The sequence below is a fragment of the Python bivittatus genome, unplaced genomic scaffold, assembly GCF_059951505.1.
Source record: "Python bivittatus isolate LINGU-HERP-01145 unplaced genomic scaffold, Pbiv_v1 ctg000330_np1212, whole genome shotgun sequence".
In the NCBI taxonomy this organism is placed as follows: domain Eukaryota; kingdom Metazoa; phylum Chordata; class Lepidosauria; order Squamata; family Pythonidae; genus Python; species Python bivittatus.
In genome coordinates, this window is record NW_028277058.1 from 49,892,460 (window position 1) to 49,916,513 (window position 24,054).

General features: G+C 38.7%; 2 protein-coding genes across 17 annotated transcripts in view; one reads left to right on the top strand and one right to left on the bottom strand.

Annotated features, from left to right (window-relative positions):
• Positions 1–24,054, bottom strand: part of DCP1B (decapping mRNA 1B) — a 49,733-nt gene that overhangs the window by 19,992 nt on the left and 5,687 nt on the right. The window contains exons 3-5 of the mRNA XM_088141263.1: positions 17,424–17,551; positions 5,361–5,427; positions 1,328–1,463 (exon numbers count right to left, since the gene is read on the bottom strand). Of these exons, the coding sequence (XP_087997389.1) occupies positions 1,328–1,463; positions 5,361–5,427; positions 17,424–17,551 (331 nt within the window). The remainder of the gene's footprint in view (positions 1–1,327; positions 1,464–5,360; positions 5,428–17,423; positions 17,552–24,054) is intronic.
• Positions 10,402–24,054, top strand: part of CACNA1C (calcium voltage-gated channel subunit alpha1 C) — a 572,293-nt gene continuing 558,640 nt past the window's right edge. For 10 of the 16 annotated variants that reach the window (XM_088141261.1, XM_088141249.1, XM_088141247.1 and 7 more), the window contains exon 1: positions 10,402–10,864. In XM_088141261.1, coding sequence (XP_087997387.1) covers positions 10,726–10,864 — 139 coding nt within the window. In that variant the 5' untranslated portion in view covers positions 10,402–10,725. The remainder of the gene's footprint in view (positions 10,865–24,054) is intronic. The other 6 variants (XM_088141258.1, XM_088141259.1, XM_088141262.1 and 3 more) reach the window with 1 other exon arrangement.

Below are 24,054 nucleotides of genomic sequence, written 5' to 3' on the forward strand. Positions count from 1 at the left end.
CAGTGTGTTACTGATGGTAGCCTTTGTTACTTTGGTCCCAGCTCTCTGCAGGTCATTCACTAGGTCCCCCCATGTGGTTCTGGGATTTTTGCTCACCGTTCTTGTGATCATTTTGACCCCACAGGGTGAGATCTTGCGTGGAGCCCCAGATCGAGGGAGATTATCAGTGGTCTTGTATGTCTTCCATTTTCTAATTATTGCTCCCACAGTTGATTTCTTCACACCAAGCTGCTTGCCTATTGCAGATTCAGTCTTCCCAGCCTGGTGCAGGTCTACAATTTTGTTTCTGGTGTACCTTCAACAGCTCTTTGGACTTGGCCACAGTGGACTTTGGAGTGTGACTGTTTGAGGTTGTGGACAGGTGTCTTTTATACTGATAACAAGGTCAAACAGGTGCCATTACTACAGGTAACGAGTGGAGGACAGAGGAGCCTCTTAAAGAAGTAGTTACAGGTCTGTGAGAGCCAGACATCTTGCTTGTTTGTAGGTGACCAAATACTTATTTTCCACCATGATTTGCAAATAAATTCTTTAAAAATCAGACAATGTGATTTTCTGGATTTTTTCCCCCATTTTGTCTCTCATAGTTGAGGTATACCTATGATGAAAATTACAGGCCTCTCTCATCTTTTTAAGTGGGAGAACTTGTACAATTGGTGGCTGACTAAATACTTTTTTGCCCCACTGTATATGTGTGTTTAAAAAAAAAGAAAGAAAAAAACAGAAAGGAAGTGAGAATTTAGTCATTGTTATTATTTTGATTTTTTAAATGTCCGTGATAACCACTCCCATTTTGACAATATAGCTACGCCCCCATGACATCATACAGCTTTCAGCAGCACTGACAAGCACCAATGTGGTGGCCATGCACAAAAAAATGACCCATAATTGGCTTTCCCAATTTTTATGATGGATTTATCAAAGAAGAAAGATTAGTGGCAGAAGAGATTCATTTCTGTTAAGTATCAGTTGCTCCCCATAGTAATTCCAAATAATTCCCCATAGCTTAACTGTTTTAGAACAGCCCATCCCAACCTGAAGTACTCTGCAGAGGTGTTGGGCTACAATTCCCAGGGCCCTTGGGGATTTGGGGAGTTGTAGTTCAATATGTCTAGTGGGCCCTTGACAGTTGCTTAAAGATGATACCTGCTAATACCTGGCTTGCAAGCATATCTTAAATCACTAGCTTAATTAATATTATAGAAAACAAGAAATTGTCATTTGATATAGCTGCAAACTAATGTATCACAAGAGGACTATATAAAAATAGCTGATAGATCAAACATGCAAAGAGGGAATATATTACTTTGAACAGCAGAAGCCCCACCTTTGTATATTCATCTTTGGCTCTGGTGAGCATCTGTAAGATATCCATTTCCTTGCTGTCACCTGAACTTAGGCTTACTGGTGAAATTCCTATGCCGGATCCCTGTTGTGCTTTCAATTGTTCTTGCTGAGTTAAACTGGAAATGAAGGGTAAAGTCAAAAATGAATGAGAAAATGAGTAAATTTCCATTTACTTCAAATAATTTAGAAAACGTTAAGAACAGTTTTTAGTCTTTTTTGTAATAAAAAAACTAACTGAAATGAAAAGCTAAGGTTTGGCTAAGGCTGATAATGTGATTTCTCCAATTTTATGCAACTGGGCTTTAAAAGACTTCAATATCCCAGCTCAGTCACAGCTCATTTTATGATGGTTGGAGATTGTATGCTGGTGAATAGATGCAAATAAATATTTAACTACTAGTAAATGACCAATTTCCTGCCCCAGCTGTTTTATAATTACTTCAAAGAGCTGAAAATGTTAACACAAAGTAAGTTGGCTGAACCATAGTATAGCTTAACTAGATGAAACACTGCTGCTCCAATGCACGAAATGTATTTACATACATTTAAATACTCCCCAGCTAGTCTTTTACTGAGCAACTTTTAACCACCAACAATGACAGGATGATTGGCTTCAAAACGTATTTTATTAAGAATGTATGGTTCTTTGGGATGACCTTCCTTCTCATCCAAATTATTTTGTTATTGTTCTTAACTGACCTGTTACTTATTCCTTATTATCACGCAGGGTTGTTGATGAAACAAGAATTTATGAGTATCACCTTCAATTACCGTATTTTTCCGACAATAAGATGCCCCCATGTACAAGACGACCCCCACTTTTCCAGCCCAAAATTAAAAAATCAATATTTTAAAGATAGTGCAGAACACATTTTCATTTAGTAATTAGTTAACATTGACCTGATATACTCGGTGGGAGGAGGTCCAAACCGTCTCTCTGCAGCTCTATTTCCAGGCTCTTTTGCTTAACTGATTACATTCAAGCACGAGTGAAACTGCCGATAGCTTGTCTCTGCAATCAGCCTTCCTCTAATTGGTTTGTTCAGCATCAGCTGACGTCAGTTACATCAGGCTCGTGATTGGAGGAAGTCTGTTTGGGAGAAAAGCTATTTCACTCGTGATTGGAGGCTAGCAATAGGAGGAAGCCTCTCTGCAGAAACAAAGTATGGGCAGTTTGGAACCGCGTGATTCTCGGCTGACTTCCTTGAATAAGACGCCCTTCAGTTTTTAGGGTAAGGATTTTAGAAAAAAGTATCGTCTTATAGTCGGAAAAATACAGTACATTCTTCCTATGAAAATATTATGTCTGCGATACCTTCAAAACCAACAAGCTGTAGAATAAATTTTGTCATATCCTGTTTGTGGCTGAGCCCACAAAGGCTTTCTAAGTGGGTGTGGCAACATTACAGGTCAAACACCAAACAAAACCAAAGATCCCTCATGATTTGAAGACCTCACATGCCAGAAATACTGCTGAGTACAAGACTGGGATTGCCACAGCAGGGAACTGAAATCAACTGAAGGGTAAAGTTAGACTGTCATAAGATGTATATATGAAGTTCTATCTCTGAAAGGGGACCCTAAATGGAAATTAAATGAGCCAAGATCGTGTGCATTCCAGAGAAGTCAGAATGTTTCTTTCTGTCTCATGGCTTGATGTAATGGAGAAGGAGGTTCTCTTGGTCTGAAAGACACATCAGAGGCAGAGCAGAGAATGCAATCCCACTGACATTTGATTCCTCTTTTTCTATAATAGGAATGATGGTCCAGGAGCAAAACCTTCTCTATCTCTGAAGATGGTGGCTCCTACCACTGATAAATGGGGAAAGAGGGGGAGGATGTTCAGACATGAAGAAATACTTTATTTTAGGATATAGGTACCGAGGGGAGAGAAAATCTATAATGAATGGGGCCCAAATGCAAGATACATCAATAGTTTTGTTATAAGCTTGTCTGTCTTTAAGGGAGGGATAAATTGCAGTTCCCAAGGTACTGAATACAGTCCCTAGAGCTCTCTAAATTTTGCTGATGAATTGTATTTTTAATATGATAGAAGGAAACACTATTTTATAGATAGACAGACAGACAGAGAAGTACTAATAATTCTATTATGTTAATTTAAATTTAATCAAGTTTAATTTTATATCTGTGCTACCCAAGCATGCCATTCTAAGTTTTCACAAATTGAAAAAAGTTTGTGCAAACCTGCTCACTGTTGGTGCCTGAACAGAACCAATACCACCATTCCTTGGAACATCTATTAATTATGTCTCAAGACAGATTTTTTTCAGCTACATACTTTGTCAGCTATGCGAATATCTGTTTCAGATGAATGTTGCCAGGGTAACCTGTTATGGATTGACAACCATTTAAGATCAGAAAGCAAAAGGCAAGAATGACAGTTTTAATAACAGAGACAAAGAAGCAGGGGGCTCCCCCAAAGAGTTTTATGGGGACTGCATTAATTTATTCATACAGGATTTGAAGTCTGATATGTGCAGCAAAGGCCAAAATTGCAAATGACATGAAATTACTGAGGATATGAAACCCAAAGCAGAAGAGCTCCAGAAAAGATTTCCCCAAAGTGAGCGAATGGACAAGAAAATGGAACAGGATCCTTAATCCAAAAGAAATGTATACATTGGTAAAAACAATGCACGCAAGATTTGAACTGAGTGTGATTAATCAAGCGTGCTGAAGTACTGAAAACAGCAACTCAAGATTAGAAATCAGGAAACACCTTGGGGAAAAAATTACTGATATTACAGTGACTTTACATAAATTTATCACATGGCTTAATTTGTAATACAATATACCATATTTCACAAAATGAGTATCATAGCAATAAAAAAGGTTTGAAAAGTGGTAGCTGAAACGACTTAAGAGTACCTTCTGTAGGAGGGGAGTTTATGGGTTTTATGAAACAAAATAAAAAGAAGATGACAAATACGTGGTGGGGATGACAGATGGCACTAGAAGAGGAGGAGGAGGAAGCAGCAGCACCAGCAACATGTGAGGTTGAATGGAGAAAGAGTCTCCCGCCTGCTCTCATAATATGAGAACGTGAGGCCATCCAATCAAACAGATTAGGAGCCAGCAGGTCAAAGAAACCACTGCTTGACATCAGACATATTTAACTTATTTACCGCAAGACTAAAGATGACTGTTTGACTTGGGGGAGGCGGGTAGAAGGGCTTAAGAGACATTCATGAAGAATTGGCTTATTATAGCTATCTGAAACCACTATGTTCACACATCCTCTAACACTGGATATCATGTCCTTAGGGGGTGGGAAATGACAGAACCTATTTCCTTCATACACTCTTAGTGGGTTTTCTGGAAGGATCTGATTCTTCTCTGTAAGGAAAAGGATGCTGAATCTCTGGTTAGAACCTGCAGTTTATGATGTTTTTATATTGTATTGTTATCAATCATTTGGGTAGAGGCAATGCATTTAAACAAGTTTATCCATATCAGAAAAATTAACACAAGGAACCTGATCTGATCGGAAAGAGGGAGTATCTCTATGCAATAATATTTACTGCGTTCCACTCAGACTTAGTCAAAAATCTATCCACCCAACTGTAAATATATAATATTACACATATTTTGCATTTATCAGGGCAAAGATCAACAGTTACAGTACTCAAACCTTAAAAAATAAAATGCAAAAATCATCATGTGCCAGGAATACTTTTTTCTTCTCCAAAGCAACAAAATTAAACAATGGTTTTTACAATGCAGTCTTATGCAGATTCATGAGTAAATGTGTTTTCAAAGGGTAAAGGGTTTTTAAATGAGTAAATGTCGTGTTTTCTACTCCCACATAGAACCATTCATAAGACCATAGCTTTAGCTGATGTTCTGCTTTAATACATTCTATGTCTCTATGTCAGAAATCTCAGTATAAAAGAGGTTAAAGTTCAAAAGTGTATTACAGTAACAGTGACATAACATGCAAAATATGGTTAACACCCCCCTCCCCCAGTCTGTCTTTGCTGACTGGCACTTACTTTTTCATCAGCTCTGCAATTCTTTGGCATTCTTCCTTATCATAAAACCAAATTCCATAAATGGACACTGTAAATGCACATGAAACACAAATGATGAACAACAGAGCCTCATGTATACCAGCTGCCCTCCTTGGCGTTAGCAAGAATCACTAAATATTGCTTGCAAAAGAGGGTCTAAAGCTTCAAAAACAGTCTATAAAATTCAAACAGTTGCATTTTAGCTTCTATTCTATTTCTCCGTTTACCATTTATTACATGATGCAGATGTGCAATCAGAAAATTTACAGCAACCAGACCTAGCTGATTGGATGAAAGTTCCCTACTTGGCTGCCCACAATGAACAGTTCTCTCTACAGTAATGTATTTCATAGCTCCGGAACACGATCACCTAACCTGATTAGAAAAACTGTTCTGTTAGGAAATGACCAGACTTCATCCATGGACTTCGTCCATCCATCATGCTCTGGAATCCCAACACAGTGTTCACCGTGCCCATTATTTTATTTTTCAATTAAAAAGGGGAACCTAGCATTCTGCAAAGCGAAGTGCCACCCTCAAGCACAATCTTTATTCCCAAATAATGGTCCTGGGCTCCATAGAGACTCTAAAGGCATTCTTACAAAAGAGAAATAATAGGGCCCAAGGGTATGCTAAAAAATATGTCCAACTGCCCAGAAGACAAAGAAAGAAAAAAACCCCTGCAGCTTCTATGTGCCTCCTGATAAATGAGTACTGTGGATACAGTTCTTTTACCTTTCAAACTCCATGTTCGCTCCATTATCAACAGTTATATTACTCAAGCTCTACAAGTCTTAGCTTTGTAGCAGAGTCTCATTCAAGAGACCAATATATTTTAAATCAACAAAAAACCCAGCAGGATCAGGCCAAAATACTTTATGTCCCATATACTGTAGTGCAAACTAGTTGCCCTCAGGAAGCTCAAAAACACAGTCAGGAAAGTGATAGCCCTCTTGCACTGTTGTTCTCCAATGGCTCCCATCTAAGGCATTCTGCCTATGATTTCAAGTCTTGAGATGCCTGTTGTGTGAGTTCTAAAACCTCTACCTCAGTGTTTCTCAAGCTCGGCAATTCTAAGATGTGTGGATGTTTTTCTAGCTTGGCAACTTTAAGACGGGTGGACTTCAACTCCCAGAATTCCCCAGCCAGCATGCTGGCTGGGGAATTCTGGAAGTTGAAGTCCACCCGTCTTAAAGTTGCCAAGTTTGAAAAAAACTGCTCTATATAATCTGAAATGTTTTATAATTTAAAGTAAGTTTATTCAACCTGGTACCTCCAGATGTGCTGGGAATGAAGCTCCAGAATTCATATAAATGAGTAACTTCTACTACTTCCATGTGGAATAACACTGAAGATACTATTAAGACATGTAGAATTTTCTGAGAAAATTGGAGTATTATTATTTTTTTTCCTACATGGGATGGGAAGAATGATAATAGAGAAGTAGTGATCACAGGTTATGGAGAAATTTAATTATGACGCCTGATGAAAGGTTGGCAGCAATGTTTTCAATTTGGCCCCTATTTTCATGGAACATTTTAAATACCTCCTAAATTATTATACAAAGTTCCAAAATAAAGCATTTAACCAATAAATTGGAATAGTTCTGGGATACCTATATAATAATTTAGAAAACACTATTAATTTTAGAGACTGTATAAATAAGTTCACATTTTACCAAGAAAATGAAACCTCAAAGTCCTGTACATATAACACAAGCCAACACTTTGCACTCAAATGATTAGTATAAATTCTATTAAAGGTGACAACAGCAGCTTTTATGTTTAAATATATTACTTGTTTTCAAACCAAATATGAAAATATAGTTTATCCTCCAGGCCTTGATCACAGAATTTGAAAAGCGCCTCCAGTTTTAGATAGATTTCACAATAAGTTGTTTTTTTAAATATCAGAGATCAGGCCCAGTAACATGTATGTTAGATCCATTGATGCCCATGGAATTTACTTCCAACTATATATTACCTGAGTTCAATAGAGCTTTCTTATCTACTGCACAGCAGCAAGCTACTTCACCATCTCCAATGGACCTCACAAAGAGGTAGAAAATTTGATGACGCATATACGGCATCTCTTGACCATTTCCACTCATCTACCTAAAACGTTCTCAATTTTTCAATACTCTGAATTACTGAAGTACTCTGAGACATAATTCTGTCTCGGCCATCTAATTCATTGTAACTCTCAAGCTATTATTCTAGTTGAGTGGAAAATGAGCAGCAAGTAGAGTATGTGGTCCAGCAGAGTGTCCAATGCAATCTATAAGCCACTTCCTCCAACTTTCAAACCAATTTTGTACTTCACCTCTTTACCACTTTCTATCCCTATGCTATGGTCTGACTCCTCCTGCCATCTCTAATCTTTTTTATCCACTTACTATCTTCCTCTGCTGAATTTGCCTCCTCAGTATTTCCCTGGGTCTCCCTAGCTTCTCTACCCTCTTCCATCCTCTCCACCTTCCCCAGCCCGACACTTCCCAGCCTGTCTACTTTTCTCCATGTCTCCCACAGTGCCTCCCAGAATCCTACTACACCTTTTAAGAGACCTTTTCTGTTGCTGACCCAACTTTATCAAAAATACTTTACTGTAGAACAGATTTTTTAAAAAGATATTAATTGGAATTTTGCCCTGACAGTGAGACAATTGGCATCAAGCCTCCTTTCTTATCCATGTGAGGCAGAAATATAATTTGAGGAACATCAAATGTACCTCTAGGTATACACCAAAACACAAATTAGAGGAGGACAAATCTGTGAACACAGCAAGCAGGGGATCATATTCCTGCTTTTTCAAAATGACTGGATAGAAATATTGCATTGAGCCATGATGTAGTTTGCTTTTTATTCTTTTATTTGTCATTAAATTTATACACCACCCATCTCCCCCAAAGGGTGACTCTGGGCAGCTCTGCTCTGCTTTTGACCTCCTATGTTGTGTGAATCCAATCACTGTGGTTTATAAATTGTGATTTACTGCTTAGCTTGTTGTGCAAACTGATACTGGTAAATAGAGTTTATTCAATAAATCATGGATAAATAAACCTTGGTTCAGTTCAACGTATGAGCCCAGTCACCATATGGAAAAGCAGACGTGATGTATCTGCATGAGTTGATCAAGTCTATGCTAACAGAGACATCTGTTCGTTGTGTTCCTTTCTGAACACAAAGATGGGGTAACTAGGAAAAAGCATCCACTGTTATTTATAAGGCACTTGGGAAATCCAAGGATAAGCTTTATTTCTATAATAAATGTTTCCAATAAGAAATATTGTTATAAGATATTTCCCTATAACTTTTTCCAGTAAATGTTAAAACCACACAAGGTATGAATTCATCCCTTTCTATTTATCATAACACAAATCAAAACATCCAATTGCTTGGGGCTACAGACCTAAAATACTGAAACAAAAAGACTCTCTTAAAATAGAATTATATCTAAAGGATGCTATTAGGGCAAGTCATAACTGGAACAAACCGTATACTACCCATCAACGTAGGTGTAAAGGGTGGAAGTAAAATAGACCACACTGTATTCGCAAGAGTGACCCCAGCTCCTGTTAAAGCAGAGAGAGGCAGAGAGAGCAAAAACAGTTTGCCAAGAGTGAGAACAAGTCTATTCAATTTTCAGACAAGCAAGAAAGCATACCCAGAAGCCATTTTCATGAGTTGGAGAGACAGCCTAACACTTGTTTCTCAGATGTGGCTGGTCTTCCTGTTATCTTCCCTTGGTCCAGAACAGGGCACTAGTACAGACAAAATCCCCATCTTCCATCGCCTAGGTGCAATTCATTATTAATATACTTCATTTAAATGGATAACTAAAGCATGCATTTTGAACTACTTAGAAAGTTACTCTTCATTTTTTTCCCTCAAGAAGCATCAAGTATATCAATGGGGCACATCTCATCCTGTTTTACATGAGGCAGATCCTTATGATTTTGCAATGCGCTTACCCATGCCTAGGTGTAGCTGCCTATCTTCTAATGTGCGGCAAATACCACTTAACGTACTTAACACTCTAGATCCAAAAAGAAAGACTTAAAACGGATGCCACAAAACAAATCAAGCCCACCTCTGCCCAGATACAGATCGGAAATCTCTGCATGTAATCAGGAAATCTGTGGTAGACACATGGCTGCAAGCAGAAGGAAGTAGTCAGCTATAATAGTATTCATTGTCTTAATAGTGCTGTGCTGTGGCTTCTTTTTCTCAGTCGAAAGACCGTTGGTCCAAATGTCGTAAGATCATGGGCTCAGAAGAGCAACGTGGCCCTTTAAATTAGCACACTAAAGATAGAAGCAAAGGAAATTTCAAACAATATCCAGAGGCCTGTTAAGGACGTAAGAAGGAATCTACTTTTACAAGAGGGCTCTCTCCAGTCTGGAGGAGACTAGATATAATTGTATTCATCATTCTATGAAATAAAGCGAAGGCTGCACTGTCATTCCATGATTTATGCTCCCAAGAAACAAAAAACGGAGCTTCTTTACCCATCCTCTGAGCCCAGTCTGTGAAGCCATTTGCAACCTCAAGATAATTTCACCAGAAAGGTTGCATCATTATGAAACAGAGTGCATGCCTTTCCTTTTAAGGGGATGCTATCCTGCCCTTATTTTTTAATTGCTGGAAAATATGTGAAGCCCAGACTTCAGCGCTTGCCCTGAAACAAACCCTTTATATCAAAGCATATCGCACATAGATGGAAGGATTGGGAAGGGCCCCTGCATGATCTGCATTGCATACTGAGTGGATAAGTTCCCTGGGCTTATGTGATAATTCAGTTCCTCTGGTTCTGATATCTGTATATACGTGGCTTGGGAAAAACATGGTCTCTTACTAGGTAAAACCCAGAAAACCCAATAACTCTCTCAGAAAGTCATCCTCTTCAAAAACAAGGCTATGTTATCAGAAACCGCAGTGGTGGTGATGATGTATGACAACCAGAGACCTCCATGACTCAGGGAGGTGATGAACTGACAGGCAGATGGAGTCCATTAACTTCACTTCTCAGTATAAGTTTTCCTGTAAAACTAACAGAAGGAGAAAGGGTCTGCAAGCAACCATGAGGCGCAGGCTTTAAGAAGCAGTCCGGAAGGAAAAACTAAAAAGAAAAAGAACAATGCACAGAACTCTGCTTACATTTTAAAGTGCCTCCCTAAAAGTTGGTATTTGGGGAGGAGGGGGCATTCACATAACTTGGCTATTGTCACATAATTTGTGGCAATCTGACTACTCTGAGCAGACAGCAATTTTTGCATAGCATTAGGTCAGCGTGCCATTTCTGCTATTTATCCGTTTATCTATCGGGGTTGTGAATTCAAAAGAGCAAGATGTTTCAGACCATCGTTCGAAAAGCAACTTCAGCGTATCGTCCGCTACCTACACATCAGCCAGGGGAACCTGGGGTGAAGTATTCTGGCAAGGTAGTCCATGAAACTCAACTCAGCTGCTTCTATATTCCACCTGGAGGTAAGAATGCACATTAATGTGCTCTATATAAATCTCTATAAAAAGAAAATCCTTATTTGATGGTGGTATATTTGGTTCAAATTCTGTTTTGGAATAGGGAAGAACCATGTTTAAAGTTCAGGTTACATATTTTCTGATAGCTGTTTTCAGAGCAATTCGGACTCAGCAAATCAAAGGATTAACTAATAGGAATGAACTTCTATCTAGAGAAATACCACAGTGAATTTCGAGGGGCAAGGGGAAGAGGAAATTAAAATGAAGACTTTTCAGGCAAGGTTGGATTCAGAAATATTGTAGTAAAGAGAATATTGTTATATATCAAAATAAAAAAAATTTTGCACTGCCTTCAAAAGATAGTCTGATATATTGGGGATTAGATCTTACAGGCTATAATGTAATTCAAAAGAGGAGGTTTGTGTATTTTAAGATTAAAGATTTCTACCAAAGTGTATCAATTCCGTATACAATTTTGTTTTCATTTTCACTGCAGAAAAAAAAATCTGGATATTCTTTTGAAGCTTGTCATTCTTCAAGCCCTCCCCATTTACGCTTTTTAAAATTTAAAATCGCAACTGATACTTGTTGTACATTTAATTTTTTTGTGACTTAAGCATGAATACAGCCTAAGGAATAGCAATCCTTTCTTTTAAAGATGTAATAAAGGACTGATTTCCAAATATTACACTGGATTTTTTTTTTTTAGATGTCATCTTTCAATAGTACTTAGTAAGTACACCGTCACACCAAACTTTGATTGATTTTATCTATTTGCACAAAATCAGGAGTTGTTTGTAAGGATTTAACAGCAGAATAGAACAGAAATAGATATTTGAAAAGTCCTTCTTAAAAATACAGCAGTATTGTCACTTCCACTACTGTCTGCTTGATGTGGTCTATCTTATCTTCAAGAAATGTCCAGAATTCTCCCACTTGGTAGTTTATTCCGACACCCCCCCCCCCCCAATGTTCAGACAAACTGGAATGTTACCTATGTGCTGAACTTCACGAAGGGAACATGCACTTAAATGCATTAATTGCTTGTATGAATCTCTCTCGCATCTTTAAAAAGCTAAAAAAAAAAAAAACCCATAACATCTCCTTCCACACTCTCCAGTCAAACTGGAAAAATACCCAATGCAAAATTGGTACTAACTGCTGACAGTCTGCATAGTTTTGTTATCTTAGACTCTTGAATCTATCTCTTCTTGCATGGCATAGTTTTACTCTGATACAGTATTAAGCATTAAGTTGTAGACTGAAACCCCTATATCTGAATTAGGTATGAATTCCTATGTTGTCAAAGTGAGACACTGTTTACATATACATTTGCAAGGGAAATAAAGGAAACAGTACAGCCACTGGTTGGATATTACTTTTATCACTATACACAAACTGCTGAGGCTAGTTAATCTAGCCTAGTACTGTTTGCACAGACACACACCAGTTCTTTAAGATGTAAAGTACACAGCTTTCCCATTATCTGAAATTCTTTAAAGTGAGATGGTGTCACTGACCCTGGGATTTTTGGGGTGAAAAGCTTGAGTTCTAGTATTGAGTAGCAACACCTATAACGGCTGCAGTTGAAAAGTAGTATCTGCCTTGAAAGACTAGTTGAAAGATGTGTGCCATTCTGCATCTTTTAGCTTCAGAGCTTTTGTCTAGACGATATTCCAAACTAACATTTTCATCATAACGCTATTCAGACTTATGTAAGGAAGACTGCCAGAAATCTTGTATATTCCACCTATTTTACTTCTCATAATACCCAGCTAAAATCAACTCTACTTGTTAAACTAATCTGAAATCCAAATGAAATGCATTAGAAATGGCTTGCTAAACCATCTTATTCATGAAAGTCAACTATTTATTAAGGTTACCCTTTAGCTATTCAAAAGACTTGGGTGGACGGCAACTAGACAACTTTATTACTACGTGATACTCACAACCCGAAATAATATTCTGAGATAAATGTGGGGTTAACAAGCTCTTTCTATGAAATAAGAAAACTGAGCAAGAAGAAAGAGCATATGCAGGACAGCTGTTTAAGCACCCATCAATCATTTCTACTAATTTGGAACTGGGTAGCTACATCAACTATTGAAATAACTCTATTCCAAGTGCACTTTAGAACTGAAGTATTATTGCCAGCAAGCTAATTTTACAATGTTCCCCTTGCTAAATGCTATTAACTATAGAGTATGTTCTGAACAGAGCTACATCCACCTCTCCTTAAGATCCAGGGTCTTAAGATACAGGAGCGCTTCAACAGATTACTAGATTTTTTCAAAGTTATGCAAATATTTTGGTTACAGCAGCTAACTTTTCCAAAGCATTTGAAAGAGGGCTTTGCAAAGCCCATTAGCACCAATGAAGCTCTCCTCTGCAAATCATTAAAGTATTACATTAATAAATTTGATAAAAGTATTCTTAATAATAAATTGCATTTGTTATTAAAATGAATAATAAATAAAAGTATTAGAGTGTGGTTTGCTAGGCTCACGCAACTGTTCCAAAATCTGTCCCTGTCTCCATTTACCTACTGTAAGTAAGGCAGAATTACTTGGAGGCTCTTTCTCACCCTGCCTGCCCCCTCCCCCCCCCCGCCGGGCTGAGGTATCTCTTTTACAATGGTCCTGTTTCCTCCGCCATGTTCCCAGCGTTGGCTAGACCGTCCATTAGACTATCATGCCTTCCAAAGGACCTCTTTGGAATGATTTGCACATTACTACTGGGCACCAGGATCTCCACAGGTCAATTTCAAAGCCCACTTCACAAGGCTGGTTCTAATATTTGAATCCTTAAAGCAGTTTAAAACCTCAAGAAGGGGTTTATGAAGCGTGTACATGTAGATTTTCAGCAGTGCTAATTAAGAGGATAAGGGTATTCAGCCTGCAGATATCAGCTGTTCACCCACCATTTTTGCACTAAATGCCTGATTATGACATTGCTATTCCAACATACTTTTGGTATGGCAGGTAATTGATTATACATCTGGCCGCCTTATTTGTCCTTGTTTGCCGATACGACTTCTGTTTTTGATTCTGCTGAGTTTTTATTATCCACTTGCCTTGAGGTCTTAATTCTGATGATAAATCAATTTATTTACATAACTTACGTTTTCAGCTGCTCTGTAGTCACAAAAGTAGATAAAAATAACAGAAAACAATCCTACGGTTATGTCTGATGTACAAGAGTCCAACTTAGAACTTTCAGCATTTTCCTACGTTCATCAACTGAACATAGGAATAGTTACAACATTTTCTGGAGTCATATAAACTTGATATGAGTGAATATTTTTGGTACAGTGATCAATTTGTAACGACCTTTGATTATCCAGGCTTAGAATGATAGAGCTGAATTGCAGCATATCTGGAGGGCACCAGGTTGGGGAACTGCTGAATAGCATAGCCAAGGAGCAAGAAATCTACAGGTTGTACATTTGGGAAGATCTGTGACGGCTGATCTGCATGCACTCCTCCTACCTTAGAGCAGGAGAATATATATAATTAGTTTTCAAAATTTGTTTTAGGAAACCACAGGCTCTTCGGAAGATTTTCAGGAAGTTCTTCAAGATATAAACTGCCCCGGAATGTGGTCCTAGGACAGTTCACAGATATTATTAATAAATAAGATTAATAACAGTGACAAGTTTTTCTGAAATAGTGCTTGCTAACCGTGACCAAAATTTTTCTGTGGTGTATAGCTGTAAGAAAGTTTTGAATGAGTTTTAAACTGCATTCTCATCAATCATATGATCTACATTTAGGCCATCTAACATACTACATGTCTTTACACAGCACTGATATATTTAATAAACAAGAGTGGCTGTCATCTGGATCTTGGGGGGATCCTCGTTCCAGAGGGCAGGCACTGCTACAGAGAAGGTGCGCTTCTGGGGTCCTGAGAGATGACATTGTTTAACTAAAGGAACTTGGAATGTGCCAACCCTGCAGGATCGAATTTGTCGGGCAGATGTTATGGGAGACAGGCAGTCCCCAAAGTAACCAAGCCCTATGCCATATAGATATGCAGAAAATGCTTCTCTAAAGTGTTCAGGTTTGACAATTCTGGGTTAAGAATTTTTGGTATATTTAAATTTGATGATTTTTAATACAGGGTATTTGAATAATATGGCTAATACAGTGTGTGTGTGTGTGTGTGTGTGGCGTACCAAAAGTCAGGCCCCATAAGTGTGTTTTTTTCCCCCCAGGGAAAATGTTACTGTACTTAGGAATGTTCAAAGATCATGCGTCAAATCAGTAAGGAGGTGCTTAAAAGAAAATGGCAATTAATCTGAACATTTAATGTAATTTATATAATAAATTATCTATGAGGCCTGACTTCTGGTATGCTGTGTGTGTGTGTGTACAATTTGGTGTAATGGTGAAAGTGCTGGCCTAGAAAGCAAGCGAGGGTGTTCTAGTCCTCCCTTAGGCATGAAAGCCAGCTGGGTGATTTTGGGCCAGTCCCTCTCTCTCAGGCCAACCCACCTCACAGGGTTGTTATTGTGGGGAAAATAGGCATTGGAAGGAGTATTAGGTATGTTCGCTGCCTTGAGTGATATATAAAAAAGGCAGGATAAAAATCTAATAATAACAATAATACACGCACACAGATGCCCTCTAAGTGTTAAGAAACTCTCATCAGTCTTAGCCAGCACAGCCAATAGTGACTGATGAGTTTTAATCCAAAATCTTGAGGTCTACACAATCCCCACTCTTAATTTATACCACATATTTCCAATTAATAGTCCACTTCTTAAAAATTACATTTCTAAAATTCTATTTAAAATATCAGATTCTCATTTTATAATATAAAGAACTGGTTAACCAGCATTAAAATGCAGACAGAAATATGTTGGTCAAAATTATACATAACAGAAATGTAGTTTATAAAATTTAAGTACTAGCCAATTTAATAACAGTGCATAAAAATGTAATTTTCTTACAGTAAGCACTAATTTTGCTTCCCAGCTACAGTTAGCTAGACCAAGCAAATAGCTATTACTGAGTTTACTTGTACTTACAGGTGAAGTGGAACTATTTTTGAATAAAGCATTCACTGAAGGAAAACAGCAAACAATATATTCTAAGTAATTAACAATAAAAGTAAACAACAAGACTGCTTTCAGAAGACCATATCTTAGCTTATTAAACAGATATTTATCAAGCCTTTTGTCTACATATAGAGTTCTTTCATAGCATGAGCAAAGCAAACAAAAAGTCCTTAATTACCATCCCCTTTTTTTTCATCTAGGATAGCAGCACCTAGTTGACCTTGGCTGATCTTGAAAATCTAGCAGTGTTGTTACTTGGATGAGGGACCACAAGTCCTAAATATATTTTATTTAATATACATTTTGGGGTAGCTAATCTGTGAACAAACATTTGTAAAACCCTTGGTGCTCTCTGAGCTTGGTTCATTGCTTGCAGACATTTCATTACCCGACTAGGTAACATCATCAGTGCTGGTGAGTGCGGGGTTTGCTCCCTGTTTATATACAGTAGCTTGCCCTGCCAGTGGTGGTGGGGATGGGGTTTTCTCCTTGGTAGTTCCTTGATTAGGGTATTGTTTTCTGCTTGATTGTTTGCCTGGTGTTAATCCTTGCTTATCTGGGTGTTGGCTGCTGGAGAGGACGTGTTCTGGTCTTTTTGTTCCCTTCTTAGCTTTCTTATTGTCTCTTTTAAAATAAAGGAACATTTGGATCAATTTTCTTCTACTGAAACGTTTGTAAGCTGGAAAGCAATTCAACTTTTCTCAACTTCTTCAAGAGTTTGTTATGCCAGCCAGCTGGCATTATAAAACTATGCTCAAAATAGTTAGGGGCCCTGTTCCATAAAAATCCCTAGAACAGGAGGCCTTCCATGTATTACTCAAATGAGCTCCAATGCCACTTTTCTTTTAAGCAGCTTTGGGAGGGAGAATCTGGAGGAGAGATGGAAGTGCCTATCTCCTTGCCTGCTGCTTCATTGCCAAAAATAAACTTTCCCAGTTACCTTTTCTCATAGCAGCTTTCTTAATCAGTGTAGACTTTTAAAATCTGTTTTACAAGTCTACTTTTTCCTTGACGTGATTGCTTTCAAGATCAGGAGGAGACAAATACAAGTCAGCCATTCTTCAGGACAACTCAGCCTCCTAAGTTTTGCTATAACTTGTCCAATCCAGGACTTTAGGAGAACTTACTGATGGAACGGAACCTACTTGAATGAATATATCCTTTGCATTCCATTTTTGGATCTTGCTACAGAACCATTCAAAATGTGTAAAATAATTAACTATATTCAAAATACTTAACAGGGTATGCAGAAATATGTCCTATTATGTGAAATGGGACTTATTTATTATGTGAAAGCAGATGACCGCAAAGTTGCAGCCTAGGAAGGAACAAAACTTAACAATCATCTTTGTTCACAGTCTTATGTACAAGGTACTGAAATGTTCTCCTTGATAAAATATAGAAACATGCTTTTTTAATAGAAGCGACTATTTAGAAGCAGTGTATAAGGAACCCATTTTACCATAACAATTCATTTTGTTCACGCGTTAGTAAGCTACTCACATCTAGCATTTCTGTAGAGCAGAAAAGGATCCTGCAACTGGAAATCCAGATCCTTTGTTATGGGTTCTGTCCGATTTTCCATGCTCAGCCTATTCATAATGGTAAATCCATACCTGGGGGAAGCTGATCTGAAAATGACCAAAGTTGAAAACATCAACAATCCATTAAAAATATTTCTACTATAGTACGATAAATATTTCAAAACCTTTTCAAGCACCGACACTTTTATAACAAGTAACTTTTGAGAGTTCAAGGAAGTGATTATTTTCTCAAAAATCTTAACTTCAACAGAGAGCTGCTGCCTCTATTTCTCTGAATAGCAGCTTGTCATTGTTATAATCAGTGGCATCCGTGGAAGGTGGTCAAGCCCTGTGAGGTTGGTGAACTCAGAAAACCATCTGTATTTCTGGAAAGATCTTTCTTGCTAGTAGGGTGGCAATGTATTAGAAAGACTACCAAAGTAATTCTCCTGCACAACTTATACCTAAGGTAATTAAGGTAGAGTTACTCGGAGTCTTTCTCATGCTTCCCCCTCTGTGCTGGCCCTGTTTCCTCCCTTCGCTATCTTGCTGCCTCCTCTGTGTTCCCATGGCCTGTTACGTATTCCATCACACTACTTCACTCTTCAAACTCACGCTGCCTTCTGCCATGGAACATACACAGAGCAATAACACCCCTCAGTCTGCAACGACGAGCCAGACTTTTCCTCAAGGTCAGCAGAGAAGTCTGGAATTCAAGAACCCAAAGAGGCTGATAAGTTGTTAGCTGGCCAGAGTCGTATTAATGCAATGGGCAGCCTTATAAATTGGTTTAAACAATAGGTAAATACAGGTGCCCTTCTCTCCCTTGTTCAATGTCTAATCTGAAATAGTGGTTTGTGAGGTAGGTGTAGCAGGGAGCAGGGAGCCCACTTCTTCCTGGCAATCAAAGTCTAACGTGGCAGGAGGCACCCAAGGGGGATGAGGCCGGGGTGGAAATTTCAGATGGAGTGCCACTGTGCAGGGCAGCCAAAAGGACATAGATGGGGGGGGGGGGGAGATAGGTGGGTGGGGGGAGTTGAAGTGCCCCTGCAGTTGTAAGTGTGGGTGGGTTGCCAAGCACCCAAATTTTGATCAAGTGACCGTGGGGGCACTGCAACGACCATAACTTCAGGGACCGGGCGTAAGTATCATTTGTTCAGTGCTACCATAACTCTGAATGGTTGTTAAGCGAGGATTATCTGTACATTCACTGTCACTTCCCACAATATTTCTATGTCAGGATAGCCCTTTTAAATATTTAAGATTTAAATATTCCAACATCCCCTTCCTGTGTCTAAAATCCAGAATATACTACAACTTATATTCCTTCCTCCACTGAGCCAGAATCAGAGGGAAAAGTGAAGCTGCAGAATGTAAGGGACAGGCGGGCTCTTGTTGCACAAGGAAAGAGCAGTGATACACTGGGTGTATTTTCACAATAGTGAGCAACTGCAAATGAAAGCCCACCAGGCTGATTGGAGCCCTCACAGGAAAGGGGGCCAATAATTTTGAGCTGAGCTTCTTGGACTGATGGGAGGAAAATAAAAACTGAATGAAAAACCATACCAAATTCCCCACAGCAGTCCAGTGCTCGCCGTCCTATTGGCTGTCCATTTATACATAGCCTTAGCCAAATCTAGCTGCTCTCTTAAGATGAGCTGTGCTGTCTGTCTCTCTTGGAGAAAATCAGAGGCTCAAAGTCTGAGGGGTAAATAGTGTGGATGAAAACCATAATTTGCTTGGAAGGAGACATGGCAATAGAGGAATGCAGAGTTGCTATATGCCAATTTTGCAAATGGCACAAGTCACTCCAACTGCTCTGTTGATAGGATATTTAGCAAAACAAATATTGTTTTAATATTGCATTATTCCTCACCATCTTCCCATTCAATTCTTGGTGATGTGCCGACGACAGATGAATATTAATGTCCAGTAATTGAAAAGGGTCTTTGCAGAACCAGGATGTAAATTGAGGGCCATGAGATGAGATCACATGATTAACTAAGCCCCTGTATTGGAAAACATGGTCTAGAAACAACTATGTAGTTTACACGTAATAAAATGAGCCATCTTTGTAAACAGATCCACTACCAGTAGAATGGTCATAAAACTCTGCACATCTAGGAGATCAGAAATAAAGTCCAGGGAAACTGTGTTCCATAGTCCAATGGCAGAAAGTAATGGCTGGAGGAAACCAGTAGGCTTAGCTGAGACAGCCTTGGCCCTATGACAGACATGACATGAAGAAAAGTAATTTTTGACATCTTTTCTTGCCCTTGGCCACCAGGAATCCCTAACCAAAAGACGCAATGTCTCAAAAACTACCCCATGCCCTGCAGTTTTACTCTGTACATAGTATGGAGATAACCTTGAAGAAGGAATGTAAGACTGGTTAAGTAAACATCAGTTCAACCCTGGGAAAGAGGAGGGGGTGAGGAAGAAACTCAAGATTATCCAGCCTTTCTCACTCCCACTTCTTTCTCAGGGCTGAACTTAAGGGCTTCGGAGGGCTTTACTGCTCTTGCATTCCTTCTTCAAGATTATTTCTGTACATATTATCATGGCTAAATTGTAACACCTCTTCCCAGAGAGGAAGAGGAACATATAAATGACCGTTGCGAAAAAGTTCTTCGGCCATAGAAAAAAGGAGAAGAATCAATCTGTGTGGCTCTGACATATGGATCCTGTTTTATAAGTACATCTGATCTAACAGATTCACTGCTTGCCTCACTCCCTGCCCCCCATGTTTCAGCAATATCTCTTCCCAGAAGGGAGGGCCAGGCTTCAAGATTGTGGCAGGAGGGGACGGTCAGAGAATAGCAAATTCAGGCTTGCACAACAGAGCAGTCTGGCAGTTTGTCTTGTAAGCTAGGAACAGCAGTCATGTAGAAGTGTCAGCTCTTCAAAATAGGCCAGACCAGGAAATTGACTCCACAAGTTTGACCGGAATTATATTTATTGATGTAGACTATAGTAACACAATCCTGAAAGCCTGGTTGTGTTTTCCCTCTTATACACAGGAGAGTTAGAGCAGAGCCAGTTTCAATTTCTTCCTAATGTTTTCTTTGTTTCCAGGCTTAAAGCATGTTTTTGTAGATGTTGTTTAAACCATCTCTGCATAGCTTCTCCAAGGACATCTCTGTGGGAGAAAAACTCCGCCCACCTGATCTGATACTGGGTGAGGGTCTGAGCCTTCTGAAATGTTCCAAATTCTTGTGATCTGTCCAGATATACACAAGGTGGGCTGTTTCCTCTAGGAAAGGTCTCCATTGTTGAAATGCTGCTTTTATTGCCAATAATTTTTTATAGAAAATATCACAGTTCCACTCAGTCAGCAGGAGGAATCTTGACTAAAATGCAGCCAAAGCTCAAAGAAGAATTCAAGGCATCACTTTGCACAACAAAGGGGCAGCTGAGATCTGAATGGTGGAACGGAGGGTAGAAGGAAAAGGCAAGCTTTGAGCCCTGAAAAGCTGCTTCTTCTTGAGACCTTTAAAATTTCCATCTTTTTTCAGAAGTTGAATTAGTAGTCTTGTACACTCAGCAAAATCAGGAATGAAGCACTTATAAAAGTTGGCAAACCCCCCAAAGTTGGACATCCTTAACATTTCTAGGTGTCTGCCATGTAAGAATGGATTGCACCTTTGCTGGATCCATCTGCATAAAGACAGTCCTATGCAGGAAAATCAGCTGCACACTTTTCCAACTTGGCACAGAGCCTATATTTGCATAGGTGCTTTAACATATTCCTGACATCAGCAGATGCAACAAGGATCCTCTGAATAAATCAAAATGTCGTCCAGGTAAACTACCATACAGAATATCTCATTCACTAATTTGGAAAAGATAGTGGGCAATTAACTAGACCAAAAAGCATTACTCTGTACTCAAACATGCCATAACAAGTGTCAAAGACTGTTAAAAATTCATGGTCCTCCTTCACTCAAATTAAATTGTAAGCTGCTCTCAAGTCCAACTTAGTGAAAACATATGCTTTCTAAAGGTAGTCGAGCAGATCCAAAATAAGAGGCAGTGGGTAATAATCTCTAATGGTCAGAAAACTGAGAAGTCTAAAGTCCTGAACTGGTCTCAAGGAAAAATTATCTTCTTTTTAATTAAAAAAAATGATAGTATAGATTCAGGAAATGCAAGAGGGCAAATAAATCCTTCCTTCAGATTGTTGTCCAGAAACTCCTTTAAAGTGGTCAGTTCTTGAGTAGACAAGGGATATTGTTGTTTGGCTGGAATCTGGCTCCAGGTAGTAGACTGATAGGACAATCACATGCCCAAAATGCAGCTTCCTTTTCCCCCAAAACATCAGGGAAAATCTGCACACTTTTCTGGTAACGGGGGTTCAGGCAGCAATGTCAGAAGGGTACAATGCCTGCAACACATGGTGCTGACCTTGGTGTGAGGGAAAATAAACAATCCTTTGCTTCCAGTGAATATCATGATCATGTGTCTGTAGCCAGTCTGTAGCTCAAAAACAACTGGGACATAGGAGTTGTATGTGCAGGATGAGTCCTGATTTGAGGGGCCTGCCACTGATCATCTCCACCTGCATGGCCTTCTAGAGGTTGTCCATGCAAGCCCAACTGCTGAATAATAGCCCCATCTATGAAATTAGCAGTCACCCCAGAATTCAAAAGGACTGACGACTGGATTTCTGAGCCTGCAGGGGTGCGAACACTAATGAGGAATATAACTGTATTGCTGCCTTCACTCTGCTCCTGAGGTCTGCTAGGCATTCTGTCACAGAGGATTAAAAAAACAAAATGATGGTGACCATGACCTTATGATTAAAGTTCCACCCTTTTTACAATTGTCACATAATCACAGGCACCATCTTGACTTTTTTAACCCATCCAACAGATGCTCCTGATTATAATCAAGATCCTTCCCAACCACTTCAGGATTTTATATCATCACTGAATCATCTTTCAGAGGGTAGCTTCTTCAATGTGAAGTATTTTTCAAAAATTGACCTAAACATTGTTTTGGACTTATACAAACATTAGGGGCATACCTTGAAAGAGCAGAGTGTGCATATTACTAGCAAAGGCTTTGCAGAGAAATAACTAGTTCTACAAACTTAGTTGAAAGTTGCATTGTCCCCAGATTTATTCTTCAAAATCTGAAGTCTCCTTCCAGTTTATTAACTTGACTTTCCACATACAGCATAAAGCTATGGCTTTTACTTAGAATAAGCCTTATTTCTTACCCAAGGCTTATAGGATTACAGGCCAATTGCCCTATTATGTTAATACCAGAGCTAATACAAAAGAAATTCATTCTATAGATGCTTTGTCATTTCTCCTTTTTTCCTGTTACATTTTCAGCACATAGCAATTGAAACTAGTGGGACATTCTAATCTGAACCCAAATTTAATACCACTGAAAAGAGTCAGAATAAATATCTGGGAAGTGTTTCAAGTTGGTAGTCCCAGAGGACATTCTGAGCCACGAGATTGAATGTACAATACATGAAACAAGGCAACAAAAAATGAAACAAAAACAGAACTGAAAAAAATCAAACACAGTAACAATCAAGGCATTATCACGTCTGCGGACTGTTCAGTTTGTGTAACTGTCACCTCCAGTAGGATAACTTTTAACATTTTAAAGCACATTTCTTTCCCCCTCTAAACCAGTTTAATTATCCAAACAGCAACAGCTGCAAGATACAATCTGTCATCACCGTTCCTTATATTTTTAACACACTGAACCAGTTATCTTTCAAGAATAAGATGTGTGAATTTTACAAATGTTCGTTTGTGAACACTTCATATGCAAAGCAAACAGGATGGGGATTATTTTATTTTATTTATTAGATTTAATATAGCTGCTCACTCCAGGCTGAATAAATTCCAGGCTGATGTTACTAAGAAGCCAAGTTCAGATACTCTTAAGCATTCCATGTCATTCCTTCCTTTGATTATTAATCACCACAATCCCAAGACTCCTAGCGGCTTGCAGTATATTCCCAGTTCTTGGGAATGTAATCTATGTTCTGATAAAAACAAAATGTCACATTTGCCATTTATTTATTTTAATAATACCACTTCCCTTTATATATACTGTACAAAAATTAAAATGCCTTATAAACAATATTACAAAATGAGATATACAGATATTTAGTTCAAAAGAAGTGGGTGGGTGGGTGGGAGGAGATATCAAGAGAACATCTGGTTGGCCAAAGCGGAATCAAAACATCTCCAGAATAAATTGTTAATTTACATTTATGGCAGAATTCATATTTGTTGTGGAAAAGATGTAGCTATGTGCATGTATACAGATACAGATTTCCTTATTATTTCCTTATTTTTACTTATACCTTCCTACTAGGTCAGCATATTAGCCCTACGATCTTTGAGATAGGGTCAGTGAATAGAAACAATTTGGTTTACTAAGCCACAGGTTCCTGACTGATTCTTCTTCCTGTTGCCACTCAGGGTCAATTCAGCTTGCAATGAATGTTTTCTTACAAGGGCACTTTAAGCAGTTGACATGCATTGGGGAGGGGGCATCTCACAGTTTACATGTGCATGGGGGGTACTTTTTACCACCACACCACTCACACTGGATGTTCATCGCAAACGTAATGAAAAATG